The sequence below is a fragment of the Monodon monoceros genome, unplaced genomic scaffold (genome assembly GCF_005190385.1).
Source record: "Monodon monoceros isolate NGI ecotype Baffin Bay Population unplaced genomic scaffold, NGI_Narwhal_1 Super_Scaffold_3, whole genome shotgun sequence".
Lineage (NCBI taxonomy): Eukaryota > Metazoa > Chordata > Mammalia > Artiodactyla > Monodontidae > Monodon > Monodon monoceros.
Genome location: NW_021703780.1, coordinates 56,290,467 through 56,317,990, shown reverse-complemented (window position 1 = coordinate 56,317,990; position 27,524 = coordinate 56,290,467). Strand labels below are relative to the sequence as shown.

The window sequence follows — 27,524 nt, the reverse complement described above, 5'->3', positions numbered from 1 at the left end:
CTTCCAGTAGAGAATTTGATCAGATTTACATTTTAAAAATCATGACAGCTCTGGTGTGGAGAACAAATTGGCAAGGAGCTGTTGTCATAATTAGACCAAAGGACATGGTGACTTCAACCAGAAGTGGGAGTGGATTTGAGAGAGGTTTAGGAAGTGAAGATTGATTAATCAAATGGGGGCGAGGTTAGAGGTAGGAGTTAAGGATGATACCTGGTTTCTCTTGTTTCAAAGAAGGGCATTACAATTCTCTGATGAAAACAGGCAGGATTGGGGAGGGATGCTGGTCATGAGGTCAAATTTAGACATGTTGAGTTGGAGAGACCTTTGAAATACTGAAATGGAGTTATTCTAGTAGATATGAGTCAAGAGGTATGAATTGGGGGAGGGGATTTGTATATATTTGTGTCTTGTTTGTACTTTTATTTTCTCATTCTTTTTTTAAATTTATTTATATTTATTTTTGGCTGCGTTGGGTCTTCATTGCTGCACAAGGGCTTTTCTCTAGTTGCGGCGAGCGGGGGCTACTCTTCGTTGTGGTGTGCGGGCTTCTCATTGCGGTGGCTTCTCTTGTTGCAGAGCATGGGCTCTAGGCACGCGGGCTTCAGTAGTTTTGGCACGTGCGCTCAGTAGTTGTGGCTCGCGGGCTCTAGAGCGCAGGCTCAGTAGTTGTGGCGCACGGGCTCAGTTGTTCTGTGGCATGTGGGATCTTCCTGGACCAGGGCTCGAACCCGTGTCCCCTGCATTGGCAGGCGGATTCCTTTTTTTTTGTTATATACACAAGTTTTTTTAAATGATAAGGTAGTTCAAAGCAGAAAATCAAAGACGATACTATTTTCAGAGAAAATTTTTTTAAAAAGCAGAATTAAGGTCCTGAATAATTGAGGTAACATTGAAACTTGGAAGGAAAATCCCTCTCACAAAGTATAATATCATATAATTTAAAAAGCCATTTGTTTTCATACATGTGTCTATAAACTTAAAGTTATATAAATGTACTTACTTTTTTTAAACATCTTTGTTGGAGTATAATTGCTTTACAATGTTGTGTTAGTTTCTGCTGTGTAACAAAGTGAATCAGCTATATGTATACATATATCCCCTCCCCCTTGCGCCTCCCCTCCCACCCTCCCTACCCCACCCCTCTAGGTGGTCACAAAGCACCGAGCTGACATCCCTGTGCTATGAAGCTGCTTCCCACTAGCTATCTGTTTTACATTTGGTGGTGTATATATGTCCATGCCACTCTCTCACTTCGTCCCAGCTTACCCTTACCCCTCCCCACGTCCTCAAGTCCATTCTCTATGTCTGCATCTTTATTCTTGTCCAGGCAGGCGGATTCTTAACCACTGCGCCACCAGGGAAGTCCTATTATATTTTATTCTGTGTACTTTTATATACTTTTGTCCAAGTTTTTAAAAATGGAATAGTGTTTGGCCACTTGTTTTTTTTTTTTTTTTTTTTTGCGGTACGCGGGCCTCTCACTGCTGTGGCCTCTCCCGTTGTGGAGCACAGGCTCCGGACGCGCAGGCTCAGCGGCCATGGCTCACGGGCCTAGCCACTCCGCGGCATGTGGGATCTTCCCGGACCAGGGCACGAACCCGTGTCCCCTGCATCGGCAGGCGGACTTCTAACCACTGTGCCACCAGGGAAACCCTGGCCACTTGTTTTTGAGTGGCTCCTATAGCTGTAGTTTTCATTTGTTGAGCCTATGCCATTGGCTTTAAGGACATTTTATCTTATTTAATTCTCACAATAACCTCGTGGGTAAGTGGTATTCTCATTTTACAGATATGGTTAGACTCAAAGAATTTAAATAATTTTGCCACTGTTGACATAGTAAGTGGCAGAACAATATTTGAACCCAGGTTGGTTTAACTCTGATCTCCATAGCTGTTACCTTTAGACCTTAGGTTGTCTTCAGAGACTACAAAAAGAGATTCACACTGCTCTCACACTCTTCCTTTTACATTGGCGGTAAGACATACATACACATGCTTAAGAGTAGGAGGTAAACATTATTTTGCATTGGTGTAATACTTTAAAAATGTTTTAAATGCCTGGTATATGTCGTCAGTTCTCTCTGAGTAACAAAGTTTGAGTGGCAGCACTCCCTAACAATTGTGGCGAATGTGATTAAAGAACCAAATGCAGGGGCTTCCCTGGTGGCACAGTGGTTGAGAGTCCGCCTGCCGATGCAGGGGACACGGGTTTGTGCCCCGGTCTGGGAAGATCCCACATGTCGCGGAGCGGCTGGGCCCGTGAGCCATGGCCGCTGAGCCTGCGCATCCGCAACGGGAGAGGCCACAACAGTGACAGGCCCGCGTACCGCCAAAAAAAAAAAAAAAAAAGAACCAAATGCAGAATCTGCTTGGGTGTGCTATCCCAGAATAGTACTCTGGCCTTGGAGGACTTGAGCTGATGTTCACCAGGCTGCTAAAGCTAGTATTGTGTTATGTTTAGAGGAGTGGATAGTTCTGCTAGAATATGTTATAATGTGTAAGCTCTGTTTGCTTTATAATAGAGAACTCCCTGTACTGGATCCTGAATTGATGAAGTCAGAGATCTGTGCTTCCTTGTCAGCAGGTAAAATTTGACATTTTCAGAATGTGTAATATTGAAGTATTTTTATATCTCTATTTAGGCATAGTCAGAATGAATTCATTAAAATAGGAAGCTTTTCATTTTAGAGTCTGTCAACCACGTTTTACAGTTTGTCAGTTTTTCCTCAGTTTTGCCTGGTTGGCAGATCAGATTTTGAGAAATTTTCCAGTTGATTATTTAATAAATAACTTTGTTAGGCTTTATCTACAAAAGATAATTGACCTTAGCAATTTTTGTAGTCTCATTTTTGAAACTGAAATATATATTTAAGCTTTACCGCATTTTAAATCTGAGTCCTTTTTAATATTTTTTTAATAATAGCTAATCCTAAGTTTAAATAACTGAATCTTTACAGGAAATAATTTGAAAGTTAATTTCAAAAACTTTCAAATTTTAAAAATATATTGAAAAATAGCTGGACATGATCAAGAAAGATTCTTAAATTTATCTTTATGTCTCAATTTTGTCTTACTGCCAATTCTTTTTATACCATGTAATGGAGTTATTTTGATAGAGAGGGAGGAATAAATGTATAATTTGCTGAAAATGCTGCTTCATATTTGTCACATTGGACTTTAAAAGAGTCTCTGAATTCTAACTCATTTTTAGAACAATCTTTAAATGACTTGGTTATTTTGTCATTTAAAGTTTCTACAGTTGAATATTATTTCTTTTCAGCAAGTGAGATAAAACATGATTCCAAAGGTGCAAACATTTCCTTAGGTGAAGTTACTAATGAGACTTCTTCAAATGAAAAACTGGGAGACGTCAGTGAACACACAAAAAGTTCAGACTTGGATGAAAAGGTACTAGGGAATCTTTTGCATTTTCTTATTTCTTGGTCCAGATAGTGGTAAATACAGAAGTCCATCTTAGCAGTGCTGTCAGGTGACAAGGGAATGGCCTTTTTGTTGAGTAAAAGAGTCACGTCATTCTGGCCATGGGACATACTGCTTGATGCTTACCATAAGCACAGTATTAATAGAGTTTCACTTGTCTGGGAAAATGGGGTATGCTGTTTAATTATATATTTAGCTTTTTAGAATCCTAAAGTTCTTAAACCTATGTAAATCTTTCTAAATTGTTACATATCTTCCTGCCTCACTAAGTACAAAGTACTGAATATCATTTGATCTTCTTTGAAATTTTAGAATATCATAGTGCCTGAGTGGTATGAATGCAAGCGTCAGTTATTCGACCACAGATGTAGAAGGCATAGGAATTGGAGCTAAACCTAACTTGATGTTGGAACATACCACTGGTGTATGATATGGAGAAAATTTGGGGTATCAGTTATCTGCCAGATAATGTGTATGATTGTCTTAACCTTTTGAATAATTTAATTGACTCCTAGACAACTATTTCATGTTTCTTTCTCCTTATTCCTCCTCATTTGTCCTCATAGCTAACAACCTTGTTTCCTACTTTACCAAGAAAATTGAAGTAATTGGAAAAGAAGTTCCTACCAGTACATTAGGCCACCTACCTGCACCTGTTCCCAAAACTCCAGCTTCACTTCTGTTACACTGGATGAACAGGCCAAGGCTATTCCCTTCACCTGTGTGCTAGAACCCATCTCTTCCCTCTTTTAAAATACTACTCCAGTAATTCTCCTTTCATTACTGGATCATTCTCTTCAACATAAGCATGCTTTTCTCCCATCTTCAAACAAAACCAAAAATACATTTTCATGGTCCCATTTTCCTTTTCACCTGTCGTCCTGTTTCTCCAAAGACTTGTCTAGACCCTCTATCCCCAGTTTCTCTCCTCCAGTTCCAAAGATACTCACCTTCACCTCCACCAAAACTACCTGTCTTAAACTCTCCAGTGACCTGCTCGTTGCCGAGTCTAATAGACATAGTTCAGTCTTAATCTTACTTAACCTATCACCAGTATTTAACAGTTGATCACGCTTTCCTTGAAACATTTTTTTCACATGGCTTTCAGGTTAAACATGCATGCCTAGTGTCCTGCCTGTCTGCAACTTCCCAGTTGGTTTTGCTGGTCTCTCCTGATCTCCCTGACCTCTACATGTTGGAGCGACCCAGTGCCTAGAGCAGGAGTCTGTTCTCTTTTCCTATCTAGATTTGCTCCTTAGATGGTCTCATCCAACCTCATTGCATTGAATGCCATCTGTGTGCTAAGACTCTCAAATTGATATCTCCAGCTTGAACTTTGTCTCCGAGCTGCAGACCTTTCTGTCTAGTTGCCTATTTGATTTTTCCACTTGGATGTCCAATTACACTTCTCAAACTTAACATGTTCAAAACTGACCTCCTGTTAGATGTCCCCTGCCCTACCACAAACCAGCCGTTCCTGTAATTTTCACCTTTTCTGTTAAAGGCAACTCTATCCTTTATAAGTTATTTAGGCTCAAAAACCTTGGATTTTCTTACTTTCTTTTTCTCTCACTCCATATCCAGACTGTAAGGAAATCCTGCTGGCCTTAGCTTCAGATGATGTCTGGAAATTATTCACTTTTCATCACTCCCACACACACCACACAGGCCCAGGCCCAGGGCCCGCCTAATATCATCTCCTGCCTGAATTACTGCAGTGGTCTCCTAACGTTTCTCCAACTTCTGATATTGTCCTCTTGTAGTTTATTCTCAACATAGCATAAATTAGATCATGTTATTCTTCTGCTTCAAACTCTCCAGTAGCTTTTAATATTGAGATTCCTTACTGTGACCTACATGGCCCTTTATCTGTTCCCCCTACCCCTCCCCTACGTTGTTACCTCTCTGATCTCTTTGACTACTCTCCTTATCCATTTTACTCTGACCACATTAGCCTCCTTGCTGTTCTTGGAACAAACCAGGCTTTCTCCCACTTCACGGCCTTTGCCCTTGCCATTTTAGCTCCTAAAAAAAAAAAAAAGATGTAGTTTACTTTCTTATTTCCTTCACATCTTTACTCAAATTTCATGTTCTTAGAGAGACCTCCGCTAGCCATCCAACCTAAAATTCCAGTATTCTCCGTTCTGTCAACATTTCATATCCCCCTTTCTTGTATTTATCATGATATAATATACTTTACATTTACTTATTTATGTTTACCTCCATCTCTTCCTGCTAGAATGAAACTCCATGAAGGCAAATATTTTTGTCCATTTTGCTCACAAATGAATCTTTAGCACCTAGAGCAGTGGCTGATACAGAGCAATAACACAGAGGGCTTCCCTGGTGGCGCAGTGGTTGGGAGTCCGCCTGCCGATGCAGGGTACACGGGTTCGTGCCCCGGTCCGGAAAGATCCCACATGCCGTGGAGCGGCTGGCCCCGTGAGCCATGGCCACTGAGCCTGCGCGTCTGGAGCCTGTGCTCCGCAACGGGAGAGGCCACAACAGTGAGAGGCCCGCGTACCACGAAAAAACAAACAAAAAACAGAGCAATAACACAAATGATTGGGTTTTTTTGGCCGCTCCGCACGGCATGCAGGATATTAGTTACCTGACCAGGGATCAAACCTGTGTGCCCTGCAATGGAAGTGTAGAATCTTAACCACTGGACAGCCAGGGAAGTCCCAAATGGTTGTTGAATGAATATTGAATGTGAACCTTATTTGAAAATAGTCTTTTGAGACTTCCCTGGAGGTCCAGTGGTTAGGACTTCGCCTTCCAGTGCAGGGGGTGCAGGTTCGATCCCTGGTTGGGGAGCTAAGATCCCACATGCCTCGGAGCCAAAAAATCAAAACATAAAACAGAAGCAATATTGTAACAGATTCAATAAAGACTTTAAAAAATGGTCCACATCAAAAAAAAAAGTCTTTAAGTGTTAGAAGTGTCCTGTAGCATGAATAAAAGTCTCACAAAGTACTTGCTTAATGGTTTGATGATAACAGCCACTATGTATTGAACCTTTATTAAATGCCAGCCAGCCAGTGCTAGAGACTTAGCACTGGTTATATCTTATCCCTGTGATATAAGGAGGTGCTGTTCAGGACTTCCCAAAGCCACCCTCAGGTTCAGTGATTTGCTAGAAGAACTCACAGAGGTCAGCAAAGCTGTTATTGTAACTCAAGGTTACAGTTTATTTCAGTGGAAGAATACAGATTAAAGTCAGCAAAAGAAAGAGTCACATAGGGCAGAGCATAGGAGAAACTGAGTACAAGCTTCCAGTTTTTCTCTCCCAATAGAGTCACGTGGACACTGCTTGCTCCTCCCAGGAGTGATGTATGACAAAAACAGAATATTGCCAGCCAGGGACTTGCCTGAAGCTTGGTCAGGGTTTTTATTGGGGTCAGTCACATAGGCATGGTTGACCACCTGCATAGCTGACCTTAGTCACTCAGTCTCCATCCAGTCCCTCCTGAGGTCAAGCTGATACCACATGGCTCAAGGACCCCGTCATAAATCACAAAGACTTTCTGGAGTGGCCCAAGGCCTCTTCCATAAATTACACTGTTAGCTTACATTATCTCTTGTGATCCCAGACACCCAGGTAAACAAAGACAATCAAGCAGCATATTCCAAGGTCTTATAAGTTACCTTCTAGGAGCAGGTCACAGGCCAGACCTTTAACATATGGCATATGGACAACCCAGATTTACTGAGTTATTCCTTTACTGCACATGAAGTGTGTACTGCTATTTCCCTTTGCAGATGAAAAAACTGAGACTTAGTATCTTGTCCTGGGTCACACAGTAGAATCCCTTGACTCTATAGCAGGGGTCAGCAAACCTTTTCTTTAAGACTAGATAGTAAATACTTCTCTGGCTTTGTGGGCCATATGGTTGCTGTCCTAGCTACTCAGCTCTGTTATTGTAAGGAGAAAGAAGCCATAGACAATATGTAAATAAATGTCAATTGCTGTGTTCAAATAAAACTTTATTTACAAAAACAGGCAGCCTGCAGGCTATAGCTTGCCATAGCTTGCCAACCTTTGCTCTAAAGCATTAAAAAATAAACAGTTTGTACTCTATTCTACTTAAAGCAGAAGAGAAGACTTTTTGCTTTCAATTCTGCAAGGATAGATTTTAAGAGATGTTTGCCAGAATTCACTGAGTTCTTAACACTAAATATTTAAAGATGTAGACTATTTTCAATATTAGCTCTTTTAAAAATAATCCCCAAAATCATTTATCTACTTCCTAGTGTGGTACTACTTTTTGGATTTGTTTAAGAGAAGGGGAATGATTCTTTTATCTTTCTGATACCGTGGTAAGCTTCAAAGTAGCAACTCTTTAGAAAATATTGATACATGACCCTGTCAATAATATTTGTCATTAAAATATCTGGCCCCAAAATTTGGGAATTAACAAACTTTATCCATCTCTCACCTTATATTTTAGGAACTTTAGAGGGTAAATAGGTTGATTTATAGGACATATGTCTAGCCTGCCACTTTTCTGCTTTTATGTATGGTTTTCTGTGAATTTTTAGAAATGCTTCCTTACTGATCTTTTACATATATATATATTTCTGTCTTTTCTACAGACCTTGTTTTTTCTTTCTCTTGTATATCAGTTATACCCAGAATCCATATATAACAATTTTTAGATTTACCATGGTAGTAGTTGCTTAATGATTCTAGTTTTGAGCCCCAGATAGTTGAAATGCTAGTGTACTTTTTAATTTTTATTTTGAAACAATTGTAAATTCACAGAAAGTTGCAAAAGTAGTTTTCCTCCATGATTACATCTTAAGGCACAATATCAGAAGCAGAAATTTGGTATTAGTATAATGAGTGTATGTAGTTCTGTGTATATTATCAAGTGTGCAGATTTTTGTAGCCACCACTGCAATCAAGATAATTATGCCATCACTACAAAGATATTCCTTATGCTACCCCTTTGTCACACATCCCTTCCTACCCCTAACTTCTGTAACCTTAGTAACCATTAATATGTTTTCCATCTCTGTAACTTTGGTATTTTGAAATAAATGCCCAGGTTTGCAGTTGCTGGGCTGTCTGGTAATTGCATGCTTAGGTTTTAACTTGGGTGGACTTGGCCTCCAGGTTACTCCCCTGCGGTAGTAGGCAGTTGAGATGTTTTTTCAGTTCATTTAGTGTCATCTGGGTTGTTTGGAGTCTACCTTACAAAGGTGTAGTTCAAGGGTCAGCTAGAGATTTGGACCAAGTTTAAAGCAGATTTGGGGGCTTTCTCTCTTAGGCTCTCCCGTTTCCAGGATTCCCAGCCTCACTTCCCAGTTTCTGACTTTGCCCTGTACTCTGTCTTCTGGTTCTTTGTGTCAGTATGGCAAATTTTTAGCCTTCCCCAGTGGTTCCAACCAATTAAGGCCTCTCTTTAAGAATAAATCCATAAAAACATGCCTGTTACCCAGTGTCATTCCCTCTTTTCCTCCAGATTCTGCCTACTTTTCATATCTCTCCAGTGTTTTCAGGCAGAGTTTTTTTTTATAGTTCATCTGAGAGTTATAGTTGTTACCTGAAGAAGGATTAGCCCAATAAGAGATACTTATTTGCCATTTCTCAAACTGGACCTATTGTGTGTTCTTTTTAATTTTATACAAACGACAGCTTATCATTCTTTGTCTTTTTTTAACTTAATGTATAATGGAGATTGTTTCCTTTCCCTATATGTAATGATACTTTGTTTTTACAATTATATAATTATCCACTATATGGGTATACTCTATTCAACAAGTTACACTGTTGATGGACACTTGGTTTGTTCCCATTTTTTGCTATTTTAACATTGTTGCATTATGCATCCTTGAGCATAAGGCATTTTGCATATGTGCAAGCATTTTTGGATTAATTCTTAGAAGTAGAATTTTCAGATTGCCCTACATAGAGATTGCTTTGATTTATGCTTCCATCAACATTGTATGGGAATGACAGTTTTCTCCCCCACACACTCACCAACTCAGTATTAAATTTTTTTTATTTTTGTCCATCTGTACATTTTTACAAATGACTTTTCATTTGCTTTTCTCTTATGAGTCTAGTTAAGCATCTTTTAGTATGTGTAAAAGCCATTTACATTTTCTTCTGTGAACTTCTCTTTTACATCCTTTGCCCATTTTTCTTTTGGGATTTTGGTCTTTTTTTATTTGCAGGAACTTTTCATATATTAAGCATATTTGTTCTTTGTCATATGTTGCCATAACTTTTTCCTGTTTTTTCATTTGTGTTTGACTTGGTTTCAAATGCCATCTTTAATAGTTTGGTTTTACCTTGAAGGAGCTTTTTATTTAGTCAAATGTATGTGTTTTTTTTGTTTTTGTTTTGTTGTTTTAATTTATTTTATTTTTTATTTTTATGGCTGTGTTGGGTCTTCGTTTCTGTGTGAGGGCTTTCTCTAGTTGCAGCAAGCAGGGGCCACTCTTCATCGCGGTGCGCGGGCCTCTCACTGTCGCGGCCTCTCCTGTTGCGGAGCACAGGCTCCAGACGCACAAGCTCAGTAGTTGTGGCTCACAGACCTAGTTGCTCTGCAGCATGTGGGATCTTCCCAGACCAGGGCTCGAACCCGTGTCCCCTGCATTGTCAGGCAGATTCTCAACCACTGTGCCACCAGGGAAGCCCCTCAAATGTATGTTTTATTTTATGATATTTGAGTTACGAGTTGTATTTAGAGAAACCCTTCCCCGTTTCTGCATCAAAAATGTTCACCTGTGTCTTTTTCTAGTGCTTTTTTGGTGTTATTTATTATGTTTAAATTTTTTATCAATATAAATTTAAATTTTATCTTGGAAGAAAAAAGGTAGAAACGATGTAACCTTTCTGTTCTTATTTTGACAGGTGACTTCTGTCATCTTAGCATATGAAAATATTTTAAATGTTTGTATTCAAACCTACCGATACCGTAATTCATGGTTTCTGCCTTTGGTGTCAGCTTAGGCTTTCTCCAGCCTCCAAATTATATAACTACTCACCTTTATTTTATTTTTGATACTTTCAGTATTTTTTATATTTAAATCTTTAATGAACTTAAAGTATTTGGCATATGGTGAATTGGTACCAAGCTTTTCTCCATCCAGTCAGCTAGCCTGTTGTTCTGTTACTATTTATTTTTTTATTTTTTTGTGGTATGTGGGCCTCTTACTGCTGTGGCCTCTCCCATTGCGGAGTACAGGCTCCGGACGTGCAGGCTCAGCCTCAGCAGCCATGGCTCACGGGCCCAGCCGCTCCGCGGCATGTGGGATCTTCCTGGACCGGGGCACGAACCTGTGCCCCTGCATCGGCAGGTGGACTCTCAACCACTGTGCCACCAGGGAAGCCCTGTTACTATTTATTGAATCATTTCCTCACAAATTTCAAATGCCATCTTTAATAGTTTCAATTTTTATGTATAGAATGATTCTTTTACTTGTCTTTTATTTCATTAACTGCTCAGGTCCTGTACCAATTCCATACTGTCAATTACTTGAAAAATAAAAACAGTCAGGAAGGCTTGCTTTAAAAGATACTAACATGTATTATAAATCTAAAATATTTCTGGCTATTCTTATATTCTTTTAAGAGCTTTAAACACACATTGTAATTTTTTAAATGTATAAATTAATTTGCAGGCAATTAACATTTTTTACCTTTAACATTCTCATCTAGGAACATGGTATATCTTTCTATTTGCTAGTGCTTCGTGTTACTCAGTTGATTTTTATAGTTACAATAGTATATATAGTGTGTACCATTATTGTAAAATATGATTGTGTACTTCAAAAAGACTAGAAAGATATAAAGTAAGATATTAAGTGGTTATCTCTGGCTGCCCAAATGATGGGTGATTTGGGGTGTTTATTTTCTTGGTGCTTGTTTTTTCAAAGGTCTAGTATGTATAATTTTCTTATAATTAGAGAATCACAATTCCCAAAACACTAATTACTAATTGTAAAGTGCTTTAAGTGTAGCAATGTTTTAAATACATATAAATATTTCTAATGAAAAACACATTTATGTTGGTAAATACCACCTAAAAATAAAAATCACTCAAAGCTGTTTTTTTCTGAATAAAAAGAAATATAACTTTAATTGTCCAAAATAATTTGAAATGGTGGCTTGCATAATTAAAGGTGACATCAAAAATTGGGAAAAATATATTGATTTATATTAGTTTTTCTTAACAGCAGAGATTTTAAAATCAGTGTTCATATTTTAAATAATGTAGAGTAGAATTATTTTCCTGCTTGACCATAAGCTAGTCGTTTAATTAACATCTAGTACATTCTGATCTGATAAGCCTCATAGCCTAATATGGAATGCAGAGATAGTCACTTATACTATTTAACCATAATCTCTTCACAGTGTAGATTTTTGGACAAGGTGACTATTCAAGAAGAAAAAGAAGATATTTATGAAGTTTGCAAAAGGTCTGTAACATAACTTTTAATTACATAATGTTAAAATAGTCATTCATGTAATTTGTATCTTGAGCATATTTTTCATTCTCTCCTGTATATACTTGGGCTACTGTGCTGTAAACAGTACATGGGTATTATTTAAGTAATGTGTCAGGTGTATACAGATGTCATGGATATTGTAAGTTACCTTAAAGCTATCACTAAGTGTTTGGAGCCATTAAAATATTTTTTGAGGGAGGAATGAGGAATAGTGATAAAATAAAAGAAAAAAAGATGTGTATGTGACTTCTATGAAGGTAAGACTAGCTGAAATCAGATGAACATTGCAATTTGCAGGTATCTTCTATGTCTGCAGCGATTAGTACTGAGAGCTACAGTACACTCACTGGAACATATACAGATACCAAATTTAGATTTAGAGGACACCTTGGAGGTCATTTGATCCACCCCCCACACCTGTTTTGCTGTTGAGGCAAGGCACAGTCAGGTCAGGTGACAAATATGTTCAAGTTCTTTTATGTTAAGACAGTGTTTTTCAAAGTGTGGTCCTTGGAGCAGCTGCATCATGTGGGAACTTGTCATAAATGTAAATTATTTGTTCCCACCCCTGACCTACTGAATCAGAAACTCTGGAAATGAGGCCCATCAATCTGTGTTTCAACAAAGTCACCAACTAATCCTGCTACATGTTCAAGTTTGAGAACCATTATGTTAAAGAAAAGCCTAGGTAAGAATTAGATTGGCATAGAAGCCCGTATGGTTCATGCCCACTTGAAGATCTTAAAAAGAAAATGTGACAAGGTTAACTCTTTTTTTTCCCTATTAAAAACATTTTGCTTACAAGCTAAATAGTTGCAACCTGCAGAGTTTTGTCATCACCTTGGCTCTACCATAATGACCAGGAGTGTGACATTGGGCAAGTCACCACATTACCCTGGGTTTCATTACCCAATCAAAATAAAATAATTTTTCTAGATAATCTTTTCCATCTGTAAAATTCCATAATTCATATTTGTTTGTTTTATGTTACCGCTTTTATTTTGTTTTATTTGGAGGGGGGTATGATAATTGCACATATCAATGATATCCCAAGTTGGGGAGAGAAACAAATATTTTTGTGTGAAATTATTGAACTCCCATCAGTGCTACTAGGTTTCAACTGTTATAAGCATTGGCCCCTTTTCTTACTATTTTTACTCTCTGCTGGCCAAGGGAACCCCAGCTGAAAAAGCTTTATTAGAATTGTGTTTAAGGTAAAATACTGTAGTATCTGAATGAGGGTATAAGTCTTTCTCCGAAAAAGTAAATTCATTTATATCTGATAGCTCTGAGGTACTTTCCACCCTCTCCCTTGCTTAAGTTATTTATTTTTCTAGGTTAAGTGACCTCCAGATTAAGGGTTTTTTTTTAATTGGCTATATAGGATCTCACATATTAGAACACAGTCAAAGCTGTTTAAATCAGTAGCCTAGAACAATACATTTCTTATACCTTCTTCCCAAAGGAAGGTCTCAAGTACATGTATAAATTTATTATATATACATGTCCTGAAGAATAACTTACAATTCATTTATTTTATTGCACTATTAATAGAATCATTGCATGATCTTCTCTGGATTTGGATGCTAGTCCAGTTCCTCCTCAAACCTTTTGTCTGTCATGATCAGAAATACTTTGCTCTAGTTTTAACCCCACCACCCCACTTTTACCCATACCCTAGCCATTTAACAAGTATCAGTTTTCTAGTTAAGAAGGCAGGAACAACCTATTGAAAATACTGAAGAATCATAGTATATGATGGTAGTACACAGCATAGTATGTAGACTACATCAATACTATCATTAGGGTGTGTTTCTACTTATTTGATTCTCATTACTTTATGTTTTTAGAATAAATTTAAATTCTGATTTTGGGTTTTCTGCTCACACAGCAGCGATTCTAAAAATACAGATAATGTGGTTGGTGAATGTCAGTTGGCAGGGCTGGGCCCCAAACCTCTGTGCTTATCAGTGCCAGTGCCACCTTTGAATCTAAGTGCTCATCAGGAAGACACATTACTGAAGCCCTGGATGAATGGTACGATTTTCTTAGTAAAATTCTGTTGGCTTTTGATAATATAGAAATGATACAGGAGATTTTTCCACCCAAAACGAAAAAGTTAAGAAAGAAATTGAGGGAATTCCCAGGCGGCAGTCCAGTGGTTAGGACTCTGCACATCCACTGCAGGGGGCACGAGTTCAATCCCTGGTCAGTGAACTAAGATCCTGCAAGCTGTGTGGCAGGGCCCCCCAAAAAAAAGAAGAGAAAAAAATTGAAACAAGTATAGAATATGCTAAGATTAGAAGGTTTGTGTACCTTTAGTTAGTACTTTTGATGGAGCAACTTCTGAGATATCTATATTTATGCAATAGTGTTAGTATAGGTAAATTATAGTCTATACCCAAAATATTCATATTTTAAGTGAGTGTTTTAGAAATTTAGAATGTAGTTTAGAATTTGTGTCTTTTTCGATAATTCATAATGCTGTGAAAAAATAAACTAGATTGAAGAATTAATTTAGAAACAATAAAATCCTGTTGTGTATGTAGCTCACACCTAACTCTTCTGGACTTCCCATTACTGACTTCATGCTGCCTGGTGTTGTGTACTATAGCAGCAAGCCCATGATGATCACGTGTTTTATCTTAAAAAGCTTTACCGGTTTCATAATGAAAAGTACTGCAAAGCTATGCAGCAAAAACGTCAGCTTGTCCCAAATTATATCTGGATGCTGCCAAAATGAAAAATGAAATTGCTTAAGATAAAAACATTTTTGTGTTATCTTTAGAAAAAATAATTTTTAAATGTCCTAATTCTCATTTTAAAAGACTAACATTAAGGGATAATGATCCCTGGTATAATAGCTCGGGCTGCCATAACAAAATGCCACAGACTGGGTGGCTTAAACAACAGATATTCATTTCACACAGTTCTGGAAGCTAGAAGTCCAAGATCAAGTTTCTGGTAGAGTTCAGTTTCTGGCTGTCTTCCTGGCTTACAGACGGCAGCCTTTTCACTAAGTCCTCACATGGCCTTTCCTTGGTGCATGTGCGTGCGGGGGGCGGGGAGAGAGAGAGAGAGAGAGAAAGCTCTCTGGTGTCTCTTACAAAGACATTGATTCTGTCAGATCAGGGCCTCATTTTTACAACCCCATTTAGCCATAATTACTTCTGCAAAAGGCCCTAACTCCAAATACAGTCACTTTGGGGGTTAAGGCTTCAATATACGAACTGGGGGGAGACACAGTCGGTCCATAGCACCTGGGTTTGTCAGTAGTTTTCTTCCCTAAGAAAGGTTTATTGTGTGTAATATTTGTCTGTTTAACTTACAGACAATCATTTGAATATAGTACTCAATTCTGCTGTGTAAGGCTTTTAAGAAAGCATCTTTAGCTTATAATGAATTTAAAATGTTAAGTTCAGATCTAGACATCCTTAAGGAACACCTAAGATGTAAATTACTGTGTATTTCACAGGAACATACCACAGCAGCAGACCTTGAACTGAGCACAAGAAGCCCAAAGTGAACTATTAAAGCAGATAGTAGTAGTCATCTGTTTGATTGTTATGGAAGGAATAAGTTGTAACATGTTGGAATGTAATGTCATTCTTAATCATTTCTAGATTTCAGATTTCCAGGAAAACATTCTCTTCTAAAACCGCAGGATCCTGAAATTTGTGAAATATTTAAGAGGGAAAAAACTATAGGGGTAAGCGCCCCATTAAAAAAAATAATAATAATCTTATAAGCTTGTGCTTTGGGGCTTTCTGATTAATTTCCCTATCATCATTTAAGCAGTTCTGGACATTTTATGGATTTTAAATGGGGGTTGGTGGTAAGGGACAGAAAATGGGTAGCGATTCAGAGGATATTCACAAACAGTATAACAGGTTTAAGGCAGAGGGTGGGGGATGGGATATCCAAAACCGAAAATACAGGATGAATAGTTCCCTGTGATGAAGGAGAAAGCTAGTGATATAAAGCAATTGATAGGAAAAGCCTGTTGTAAAAAGCTTTCACTCATTGCCTTTTTCCAGTAATCAGAAAAGCTAAGGAGATTTTTGGTTCTAATAAATGCATCTGAAATATGCATATTATTACAGAATTAACTTTTTATACAAGTTAAAAGGGCAGGCACATGAGAAGGAGGAGGGAAAGTATAAACTTTTAAAACCACGTAAAGTAAAATGGTAGTAACTTTGATGAAATATAAAAGTTTTACACTAAAGGAAATTGCAAAAATTCAGACAAATAACTTTAAATTGATTTTTTTCATAATTTTTAAAAATATAAATTGTTTGGAGTTACTTTTTATCAAGTCAGCAAACAATTTATCGTGATACTTTTTTGGATGTATATTTCTGATTGTTTCAAATACTTTCTCACTTGATTGCAGTAAGTGTTTTACAATTAACACAGAAAGGGAATTTGTCTAATTTTCTAGGTGTTCCAGAAGTCCCTAGGGTTGATGATACCCCATAGATATTGCAAATTTCATTTTAATACATTACGTGGCTGTGAGCGATCACAGTGCAAGTTTGCTCACGTGCCTGAGCAAGGGGATGAAAAGGTAAAATATGTTAAGTCTTTGAAGTAGAGATTGTTTTAATAACCATCTCAGTCATATGTTTTAATTCAGATTTTCATCAACTCCTAATATATGAGCTTTGCCTGATTTTGTGCTTTACGTAAATGGAATCATACGATTTGTATTCTTTTGTTTCTGGCTGCTTTTGCTCAACATTTTTGAGATTCATCTGTATTTTTTTACTTAATTGTAGATGCTTCTTTCTCATTGTTGTATAATATTAAATATTCCATTGTATGAGTATATCAAAATGTTTTTTGTTGATAAATACTGCTTTTGATGGGTGATTTCTAAATTTGGTAAATACAGTAGTGTTCTGCATGTCTTTTGGTGAACATATGAACACATTCTGATGGGTTATACTTAAAACTGGAATTATTGGGTCAAAGGGTCTACATATATTCAACTTTAGTAGATACTGCCAGACAGATTTCCAAAGTGGTTTACCAAATTACACTCTAACCAGCAATGTTTGAGAGTTCTGGTTGCTTTACATCCTCACCAGCTCTTGGTGTTATCAGCCTTTTAATTTAAGCCATTCTAGTGTGTGGGGAGTGATACTCTCCCTAGTGATTGATGAAGTTGAGCATCTTTCAAAATGTTTGTTAGGTGTTTGAATATCCCCTTTCTGTAAATATCTAAATATTTTGCCTATATTCTAGAGGATTATCTTTTTCTCGTCCATCTTAAGAATTCTGTATATATTTTAGATACAAATGCTTTGTTGGATATACGTATTGCAGATAACTTTTACTACTTTACAAGTTGTCTTTTCACCCTTTTATTTTTTTAATTTTTTTTGGAGTATAGTTGATTTACAATGTTGTGTTAGTTTCATGTGTACAGCAAAGTAAATCAGTTATATATATATATATATATACATATATCCACTCTTTTTTAGATTCTTTTCACATATAGGTCATTACAGAGTATTGAGTAGAGTTCCCTGTGCTGTACAGTAGGTGCTTATTAGTTATCTATTTTATATATAGTAGTATGTATATGACAATCCCAATCTCCCAATTTATCCCTTCCCCTCCCCTTTTCCCCCTGGTAAGCCGTAAGTTTGTTTTCTACATCTGTGACTCTATTTCTATTTTGTAAATAAGTTCATTTGTACCATTTTTTTAGATTCCACATATAAGCATATTTGTCTTTCTGTTTCTGACTTACTACACTTAGTATGATAATCTCTAGGTCCATCCATGGTGCTTCAAATGGCATTATTTCATTTTTTATGGCTGAGTAATATTCCATTGTCTATATGTACCACATCTTCTTTATCCACTCCTCTGTCATAGGACATTTAGATTGCTTCCATGTCTTGGCTATTGTAAATAATGCTGCAGTGAATGTTGGGGTGCATGTATCTTTTCAATTTATGATTTTCTCCAGATATATGCCCAAGAGGGGGATTGCTGGATCATATGGTAGTTCTATATTTAGTTTTTTAAGGAACCTCCATACTGTGCTCCATAATGGTACCAATTTACATTCCATCAACAGGCCTTTTCACCCTTTTATTTTATTTATTTATTTTTGCTTAGTTAAATCTCTAATTTTATTTTATTTTAACATCTTTATTGGAGTATAATTGCTTTACATTGTTGTGTTAGTTGCTGCTGTATAACACAGTGAATCAGCTATACGTACACATATATCCCCATATACCTTCCCTCTTGCGTCTCCCTCCCGCCCTCCCTATCCCACCCCTCTAGGTGGTCACAAAGCACGAGCTGATCTCCCTGTGCTATGCGGCTGCTTCCCACTAGCTATCTGTTTTACATTTGGTGGTGTATATATGTCATTGCCACTCTCTCACTTCGTCTCAGCTTACCCTTCCCCCTCCCTGTGTCCTCAAGTCCATTCTCTGTGTCTGTGTCTTCATTCCTGTCCTGTCCCTAGGTTCTTCAGAACCGTTTTTTCTTTCTGTTTTTTAGATTCCATATATATGTATTAGCATATGGTATTTGTTTTTCTCTTTCTGACTTACTTCACTCTGTATGACAGACTGTAGGTCCATCCACCTCACTACAAATAATTCAATTTCGTTTCTTTTTATGGCTGAGTAATATTCCATTATGTATATGCCACATCTTCTTTATCCATTCATCTGTCAGTGGACACTTAGGTTGCTTCCATGTCCTGGCTATTGTAAATAGAGCTGCAGTGAACATTGTGGTACATGACTCTTTTTGAATTATGGTTTTCTTAGGGTATATGCCCAGTAGTGGGATTGCTGGGTCATATGGTAGTTCTATTTGTAGTTTTTTAAGGAACCTCCATACTATTCTCCATAGCGGCTGTATCAATTTACATTCCTACCAACAGTGCAAGAGGGTTCCCTTTTCTCCACACCCTTTCCAGCATTGATTGATTGTAGATTTTTTGATGATGCCCATTCTGACCGGCGTGAGGTGATACCTCATTGTAGTTTTGATTTGCTTTTCTCTAATGATTAGTGATGCTGAGCATCCTTTCATGTGTTTGTTGGCAATCTGTATATCTTCTTTGGAGAAATATCCATTTAGGTCTTCTGCCCATTTTTGAATTGGGTTGTTTGTTTTTTTGATATTGAGCTGCATGAGCTGCTTGTATATTTTGGAGATTAATCCTTTGTCAGTTGCTTCATTTGCAAATATTTCTCCCATTCTGAGGGTTGTCTTTTCGTCTTGTTTGTGGTTTCCTTTGCTGTGCAAAAGCTTTTGAGTTTCATTAGGTTCTGTTTGTTTATTTTTGTTTTTATTTCCATTACTCTAGGAGGTGGGTCAAACTTTTCACCCTTTTAAAAGTGTCTTTGGTAAACAAAATTATTAATCTTTATATAGTCCAATCTTATATATTTTTTCCCTTTTATGGTGTTGACTTTACACGCTGTTCAAGAAAGCTTTGCCAAGATCATGAAGATGTTCTTTTATGTTTTTCCTTTAAAAGTTTTCTTGTCTTGTCTGATATTTACATTTAGAACTCTAAGCCATCTAGAATTAATTTTTGTTTAGGATGTGAGAAGGTCTAGATACATATTTTTTCCTATGTGTATCTCCAGGTGACCCCAAACCATCCTTTCCCCCACTGCACTGCAGTATCACCATGTCATAAATCAGCTGATTGTGTATGAGTGGGTCTATTTATAGGATCTCTGTTCTAATCCATTGGTCCATGTGTTTCTCCTTATACCAGTAAAAGAAGTCCTCCCTTCCCCAGTTGATTGCTAATCTTGACTCTGTTTCCTAGGCTATTTCTTTGACAGAGATTCTCTGAATAAGATTTTTGTAATGAATTCAACATACATTTCAAATCTTAGTTAACCTAACATCAGCTTCTTTATTCCATTGCTTTCAGTTGACTTAAAAAATTGGAATAAGCAAAAAGATAGGACTGAAATTTGTGTAGATTTTACGAAATATAAAAAGGTAATTTTACATTTTTCGTGACTTTTATAGGTTTGTATGGATGTGTTTAAGAAATATATAAGTATCAACGAGCTTTGTTTGCTACAACGTGCAGGTATGAGACAATGGAATGATTACTGTGAATTTATTAATAGAAGAGTTTCAAACAATATGCTATTGTCTTAATAGTTTGAAAGTAAATTCAGTACTTTTGAGTATGAAAACTGAATGCCTTAGAGTAGCTCTCTTGGTGTTAGAAAGGATTAATAATAAGTGTGGCATTTTGGTTAATACAAAAAGTATAATCCACCTAACACTGTAATTCCCTCACATACTAATATTTTTGTGACATAGAAATTTTATTTACAGTTGTAAGACAGGAAAAAAGATATTAATTGGCTTAAAATCTTTCTGAAGGGATCTTTGAGAAACTGTATCTTCCTTACTTATTAGCCCTTTTCTTTTTACACTATCCCTTGTAGCCAGTGCACCATCCATCGTTCTGTGCAGTTCCCTAAATAGGGCATGCTGTGTTATAATAGAGAGGGCACTGCTGTCTCTACCCAGGATCCCTTTCTTTTATCCCACTTCCCCATAGCAAAGACCTATTCATCTTTCAAAGCTTACTCATAGGAAATAGGATAATCTCCTCTATTAGGCCCTTATCTGACTCCACAGCCTCATCCCATTCCCTGCTCCCATCTCCCCCCACTACGTTGTGAGCCCCAAGAGGAAGGGACCAAGCTTTACATTTGTCACCCTGACACAGCCACCAAAACCACATAGTATTATGGTAACAGAGCATCATATTCATCTGCTTAAAATCTCATCTAGCTAAAAACAAAATCTCTGACAAGTTTGTTTTGCTGGTGATATCACCTCCTCTAAGGATTAGAGGAAGCATATGAGGGAACTGGTAGTCTGGACTTAATCCAGCTGTAGCAAAGAGGAGGTAGTTAAGGTAGAAGTAATAGGAGCCTATATAGGGAATATACCTGTCACCTGACACGTTGTGATAACCAAGGAGGAGAAGCTACATATGGTTAGATATGGATGAACATTTATATTCCAGAAATAATTCCATAACATATATGGAAGAAAAGAGGATGACGTGGGAAAAATGCGAAACTCCCCAAAACATAATTCTGGTTGTGTGAATATCCAGTATGGGAAAAGGAAAAATATATGTTTATTTAGTTATAAAACAATAAATACAGAAAACAAAAATAAAAACCTATAATGAAGAATAAGTGCAGGAAGTTGGCAAAAACCTATATAAATTACGTTTGATGTGAAAATAGAAAGTTAGATCAGCAGAACAGATAGATAGCTCAGAATAAACTTGATATTATGTATAAAGAAGTTTAGTGTTTAGAAAGACCATAGGGTTTGGGAAGGAAGACTCATTTTATGAATGATGTTAGGAAAACTGGATAGCAACTTAGAAAGAGAAACTCTGAATATCACTGGTATAAAGTATAGATCTAACTGCTCAGGCCCTACAGAGAGGCCTCAGGGACCACCTAGTTCACAAGGGGAGGTACTGAGAGGGTGGGACTCCCCATTACCCTATTTAACCATAAGTTCATTTTTATCTGTTTTATATTTAAATTTCCACATAAAATTCTTTTTCCAGAAGTTGTTTGACTAAAAACATTGTGAAAAACTACTACTGCTTAGCATACACCAAAATGAATAATTGTAGTATGTTGGTAATTCAGTAAAAAGAATTAACATTTTCAGTCAGATTTTTTTGAAAGTTGATAATTTCTGTGGTTTAGAGTAATCAAAGGAAGCACAAAAGATAAAAATTTGTTTATATAAATGTAAACTGAAAAAAGCTATTAGCTTCAAATATTTTAAAATATATGTATTCTGAGCTCCAGAGTTACCACATTATTGGATTCAAATGCCCACTTTTCAATCAAAAAGTCATATGACATACAAAGAAATGAGCAAAATATGGCCTATTCAAAGGAAAAAATAAATCAACAGAAACTATCCTTGTAAAAGACCTGATGGCAGATAAATTAGACAGTGATTTTAAAACATTTGTCTTAAAGGTGCTTGAAGAACTAAGGAAGATGTGGGGAAAGTCAAGAAAATAATGTGTGAACAAAATGGAAATATCAGAGTGATAGGAAACCTAAAAAGAAACCAGAAAAATTCTGGAGTTGAAAAATACAATAACTGAAATGAAAAATTCACTAGAGGGATTCAAAGGCAGATTTGAGCAGGCAAAAGAATCAGATAACTTGAAGATAGGAGAGTGGAAATTATCAGGTCTGAGGAACAGAAAGAAAAATGTTTGAAGAAAAGTGAATACAGCCTGAGGAACATCATGAAACAGAACATTGTGGAAGTCTCAGAAGGAGAAGAGAAAGAGAAAAGGGTAGAGAGAATATTGAGCAAATAATGGCTGAAAGCTTCCCAAATTTGACAAAAGTTGTAAATATAAATATCCAAGAAGCTCAGCAAACTCTAAGATGAACTCGAAGAGACACACACCAAGACACGTTTTAATCAAACTTTCAAAAGCCAGAGGCAAAGAGAGGATCTTGAAAGCAGCAAGAGTGAAGCAAATTATCACATACAAGGGATCCTCAATATGATTATAAGCAGATTTCTCATCAGAAACTTTGGAGGCCAGAAGGCAGTAGGCCAAAATATTCAAAGTGCTAAAAGAAAATATCTGTCAACCGAGAATCCTATATCTAGCAAAACTGTCCTTCAGAATTGAGGGATAAATTATTGATATGACATTCCCGGATAAACAAAAGCTGAGAGAATTTGTTTTCTTTAGACCTGCCCTTCAAGAAATGCTCAAGGGAGGCCTGCAAAGTGAAATGAAAGGGCATGAGACAGTAACCTGAGGTCATATGGAGAAATAAGGATCTCAATAAAAGTAAATTCATGGGTAGTTATAAAAGCTAGTATTATTGTAACAATGGTTTGTACTGTACTTTCTGGTTTTTACATGATTTAAGAAACTAATACCTTTAAAGAAAAGTATATTATTAGTGTAAAAACTAGTATTATTGTAAATTTGACTGGTAACTCCAAATCCTCTTTTCCATATTATTTAAGAGACTGATGCATTTGAAAGAACTGTTAATTAATGTTTTCGGGCACACAGTATATAAAAATGTAATTTGTTACCTTAGCAACTGAAAGGGGTGGGGATGGAGCTATAAAGAAGCAGAGTTTTTGTATATTATTGAAGTTAAGCTGGTATAAATCCCATGGTAACCTCAATAGCTATAGAATATGCACAAAAGGAAATGAAAAAGGAGTTAAAACTCACTCAAAAAATCAGCTAAACACAAAAGAAGAGAGTAATGCAGGAAATGAGGGACAAAAAAGCTATGAGACATACAGAAAACAAATAGCAAAATCAGAAGTAAGTCCTTCATTATCAGTAATTACTTTAAAAGTAAATGGATTAAATTCTCCATTCAAAAGACACAGATTGGCAGAATGAATAAAAACACATTATCCAATTACATGCTGTCTACAAAATTTTCACTAAAGCCAAAGGCAAATAGATTGAAAGTGAAATGATGGAAAGAATATTCTACACAAATAGTAACCAGAAGAGAGCAGGAGTGGCTATACTAATATTAGACAGAATAGACTTTAAATCAAAAAAGGTTACAAGAGACAAAGAAGGACATTATATATAGTAATGAAAGGTTCAGTATAGCAGCAGTATAAACGTTTATACCTAATGACAGACAATCAAAATACATAAAGCAAAAACTGGGCTTCCCTGGTGGCGCAGTGGTTGAGGGTCCACCTGCCAATGCAGGGGACACAGGTTCATGCCCCGGTCCAGGAAGACCCCAAATGCCGCAGAGCGGCTGGGCCTGTGAGCCATGGCCGCTGAGCCTGCGTGTCCGGAGCCTGTGCTCCACAACGGGAGAGGCCACAACAGTGAGAGGCCCACATACCGCAAAAAAAACAAAAACAAAGCAAAAACTTACAGAATTAATGAGAGAAATAGACAGTTCTACAATAATAGTTGAAGACTTCAATATCCCACTCACAATAATGGATAGAACAACCAGACAGAAGTAAAGAAATAGAGGACTCAACACAATATACCCACTAGATCTAACAGACACATGCAGAACACTTTACCCAACAACAGTAGTTTACATATTCTTCTCAAGAGCACATGGGGCATCTTCCCAATAGACCATGTGTTTGGCCACAAATTAAGTCTCAACAGATTTTAAAAGATAAGATATTATACAAAGTATCTCCTCTGATCACAACAGGATGGAATTAGAAACCAGTAACAGAAGAAAACTGGAAAATTAACAAAATTGTGGAAATCGAACATACTTTTAAGCAACCAAGGGATCACAGAAGATGTCACAAGGGAAATCAGAAAATACTTAGAGACAAATGAAAATGAAACACAACATTCCAAAACGTATGAGATAGAGTGAAAATGGTACTTAAGAGGGAAATTGATAGCTATTGTATAAATGTTTATGTTAAAAAACAAGAAAGATGTCAAATCAACAATCTAACTTTACAACTTAAGAACCTAGAGAAAGAAAAACAAACTAAACCTAAAGCTCCTAGAAGGAAGGAAATGATAAAGATCAGAGCAGAGATAAATGAAATAGAGAACAATGAGAATAGAAAAACAATGAGAAGAAAATCAATAAAACTGAAAGCTGGTATTTCAAGAAGACCAACAAAATTAACAAATCTTTGGCTAGATGGACTAAGAAAAAAGGAGAGAAGATTGAAATTGCTAAAATAAAAAAAGTGGGGACAATAATACAATTCTACAGAAATAAAAATGATTATAAGAGAATACTGTGAATAATTGTGTGCCAAACAAATTGGATAACTTAGATGAAATGGACAAATTCCTAGAAAAACAAAATCTTCCAAGACTAAATGAAGAAGAAATAGAAAATCTGAATAGATCTACAGCTAGTAAGGAGATTGAATCAGTAATCAAAAATGTTCTGACAAAGAAAAGCCCTGCACCAAATGGTTTCACTGGTGAGTTCTACCAGACATTTGAAGAACTAATATCAATCCTCAAACTTTTCCCAAAAATTGAGGAGGGAACACTTGCTAACTCATTCTACGAGGCTGAGGCTACCATTGCCCTGATACCAAAGCCAGATAAAGAAACTGCCAAAAAGGTAACTACAGATCGATACCCCTTATGAACATTGATACAGAAATCCTCAACAAAAACTAACAAACCAAATTCAGCAGCATATTGGAAGGATCATAGACCATGACCAAGTGGAATTTATTCTTAGAATGCAAGGATAGTTCAACATACAAAAATCAATCAGAATAATACACCACATTAACAGAATGAAGGGGAAAAACCACATGATCATCTCAATTGATTCAGAAAAAGCATTTGACAAAATTCAACACCTTTTCATGATAAAAACACTCAAAAGACTAGGAATAAAAGGAAACTACCTCAACATTTAAAAAGCCATATCTGGGCATTTCTATACACTGACATTGAACAATCTGAAAAGGAAATTACAAAAACAATTCCATTTACAATAGCGTAAAAAAGAATAAAATACTTATTAACTTAACCAAGGAAGTGATAGACTTGTACAATGAAATCTACAAAACATTGCTGAAAGAAATTAAAGATAAATTAATGGAAACACATCCCATGTTCACAGATTGGAAAACTTAGTATTGTTAAAATGTCAGGGGCTTCCCTGGTGGCGCAGTGATTGAGAGTCTGCCTGCTGTTGCAGGGGACACAGGTTCGTGCCCCGGTCCGGGAAGATCCCACATGCCGCAGAGCAGCCGGGCCCATGAGCCATGGCTGCTGAGCCTGTGCGTCCGGAGCCTGTGCTCCGCAACGGAAGAGGCCACACAGTGAGAGGCCTGCGTACCGCAAAAAAAAAAAAAAAAAAAAATGTCATTACTTCCCAAGTGATCCCCAAGGAATCCTGAAATAATCTTGAAAAAGAAAAAACCTGGAGGACTCATACTTCCTATCTTGAAAACTTACTACAGAGCTATAGTAATCAAAACAGTGTGGTACTGGCATAAAGACAGACATATAAACCAATGGGCTAGAGTAGACAGCCGGGATATAAAGCCCCACATATATGGTCAAACGATTTTTGAGAAGGATGCCAAGATCATTCACTAGTGAAAGGATAGTTTTTTAGTGCTGGGAAAACTAAATATCCACAAGCAAAAGAATAAAATTGGGCCCTTATCTAACACTGTATACAAAAATTAGTTCAAAATTGATTAAAGACCTTAATGTAAGACCTACAACAATAAAACTCTGAGAAGAAAGCACAAGGACAAAAGCATCACACATTGGATTTGGCAGTGATTTCTTGGATATGACACCAAAGACAATGGGAACAAAGAAAAAATAGACAAATTGAACTTCATGAAAAATTTAAAATTTCATTCATTAAGAGACAATATCAGCAAGATAAAACAGCAGCCCACAGAATGGGAGAAAGTATTTGTAAATCATATATCTGATAAAGGATTGGTATCCAGAATATACAGAGAACCTCTAAAACTCAACAAAACCTGATTCAAAAATAGGCAAAGTACTTGAAAAGACATTTCTCCAAAGATACACAAATGGCCAATAAGCATGTAAAAAGATGCTCAGTATCACCAATCCTAAGGGAAATGCAAATCAAAACTACATTGAGGTACCACCTTACACCCGTTAGGATGACCGCTATCGAAAAAAACAGAAAACAACAAGTGTTAGTGAGGGTGTGGAGAAAGTGGAACCCTTGTACCCTATCGGCAGGAATGTAAAATAGTACAGACACTGTGGAAAAACAGTATGACAGTTCCTCAAAAAATTAAAAATAGAGTTACTGTATGGCCCAGCAGTTCTTCTCTTGACATATACACAAAAGAATTGACAGCAGGGTCTCAAAAGATATTTGTACACCCATGTTTGTAGCAGCATTATTCACAGTAAAATGTGAAGCAACCCAAGTGTCCATTAGGAAACTACTTTCTCAAAGGAAATGTTATAATTTTTGGTAGAATGTTCATATCATAAATTGGAATAAAAATATCCCCAGGGTCAACATGTTGGTGGGGGTTAAAACAGCAAGAAGGGGTATATGTCAAAATTGTCTGCATCCACTCCTAAACAGGCCACTGCCTAAAGTCTCCATGGGAGTGTGGCTCCTTAGGAGTTCGTATTTAGACCATTATGTATGAGGCAGTTTGGCCCTGTTTTTTGTGGATAGCATATAAGTTAGCTCCCAATCTAGTGCCTAACATCCTGGTTAACATGTTATTGCCATTAACTTTTGCTTTAATTTATTTTCATCAAGTATTTCTGATACTGGAAGTGTACCTTTTAAGAAAATGAATTTATACTACTTGATCTTTAAATATGGAAAGATTGTCTAATTTAGGAAAGATGAATATCTTAAAAGCAGCAAATAACTTTAACATATACTTCTTCCTTTTTAGTAAACACGTTTATGGCGTACTACAGAAAGTTCCCTCCGGGAATACACTTTGATCTACAAGTGCTAAATAACCTTCTCAATTCTTTACTCAAACATTGTTTACTGAGAGAAGTATTTCAGGTCATGAGCCTCAGCATAATGTTTAAAATGCTGGTAAGTA

The 27,524-nt window shown here is 36.8% G+C and overlaps 1 protein-coding gene across 1 annotated transcript in view; it reads left to right on the top strand.

Annotated features, from left to right (window-relative positions):
* Window positions 1-27,524, top strand: part of TOPAZ1 (testis and ovary specific PAZ domain containing 1) — a 75,199-nt gene that overhangs the window by 11,685 nt on the left and 35,990 nt on the right. The window contains exons 3-10 of the mRNA XM_029244396.1: window positions 2,522-2,583; window positions 3,280-3,407; window positions 11,809-11,873; window positions 13,795-13,940; window positions 15,527-15,612; window positions 16,348-16,473; window positions 19,935-19,998; window positions 27,366-27,517. Of these exons, the coding sequence (XP_029100229.1) occupies window positions 2,522-2,583; window positions 3,280-3,407; window positions 11,809-11,873; window positions 13,795-13,940; window positions 15,527-15,612; window positions 16,348-16,473; window positions 19,935-19,998; window positions 27,366-27,517 (829 nt within the window). The remainder of the gene's footprint in view (window positions 1-2,521; window positions 2,584-3,279; window positions 3,408-11,808; window positions 11,874-13,794; window positions 13,941-15,526; window positions 15,613-16,347; window positions 16,474-19,934; window positions 19,999-27,365; window positions 27,518-27,524) is intronic.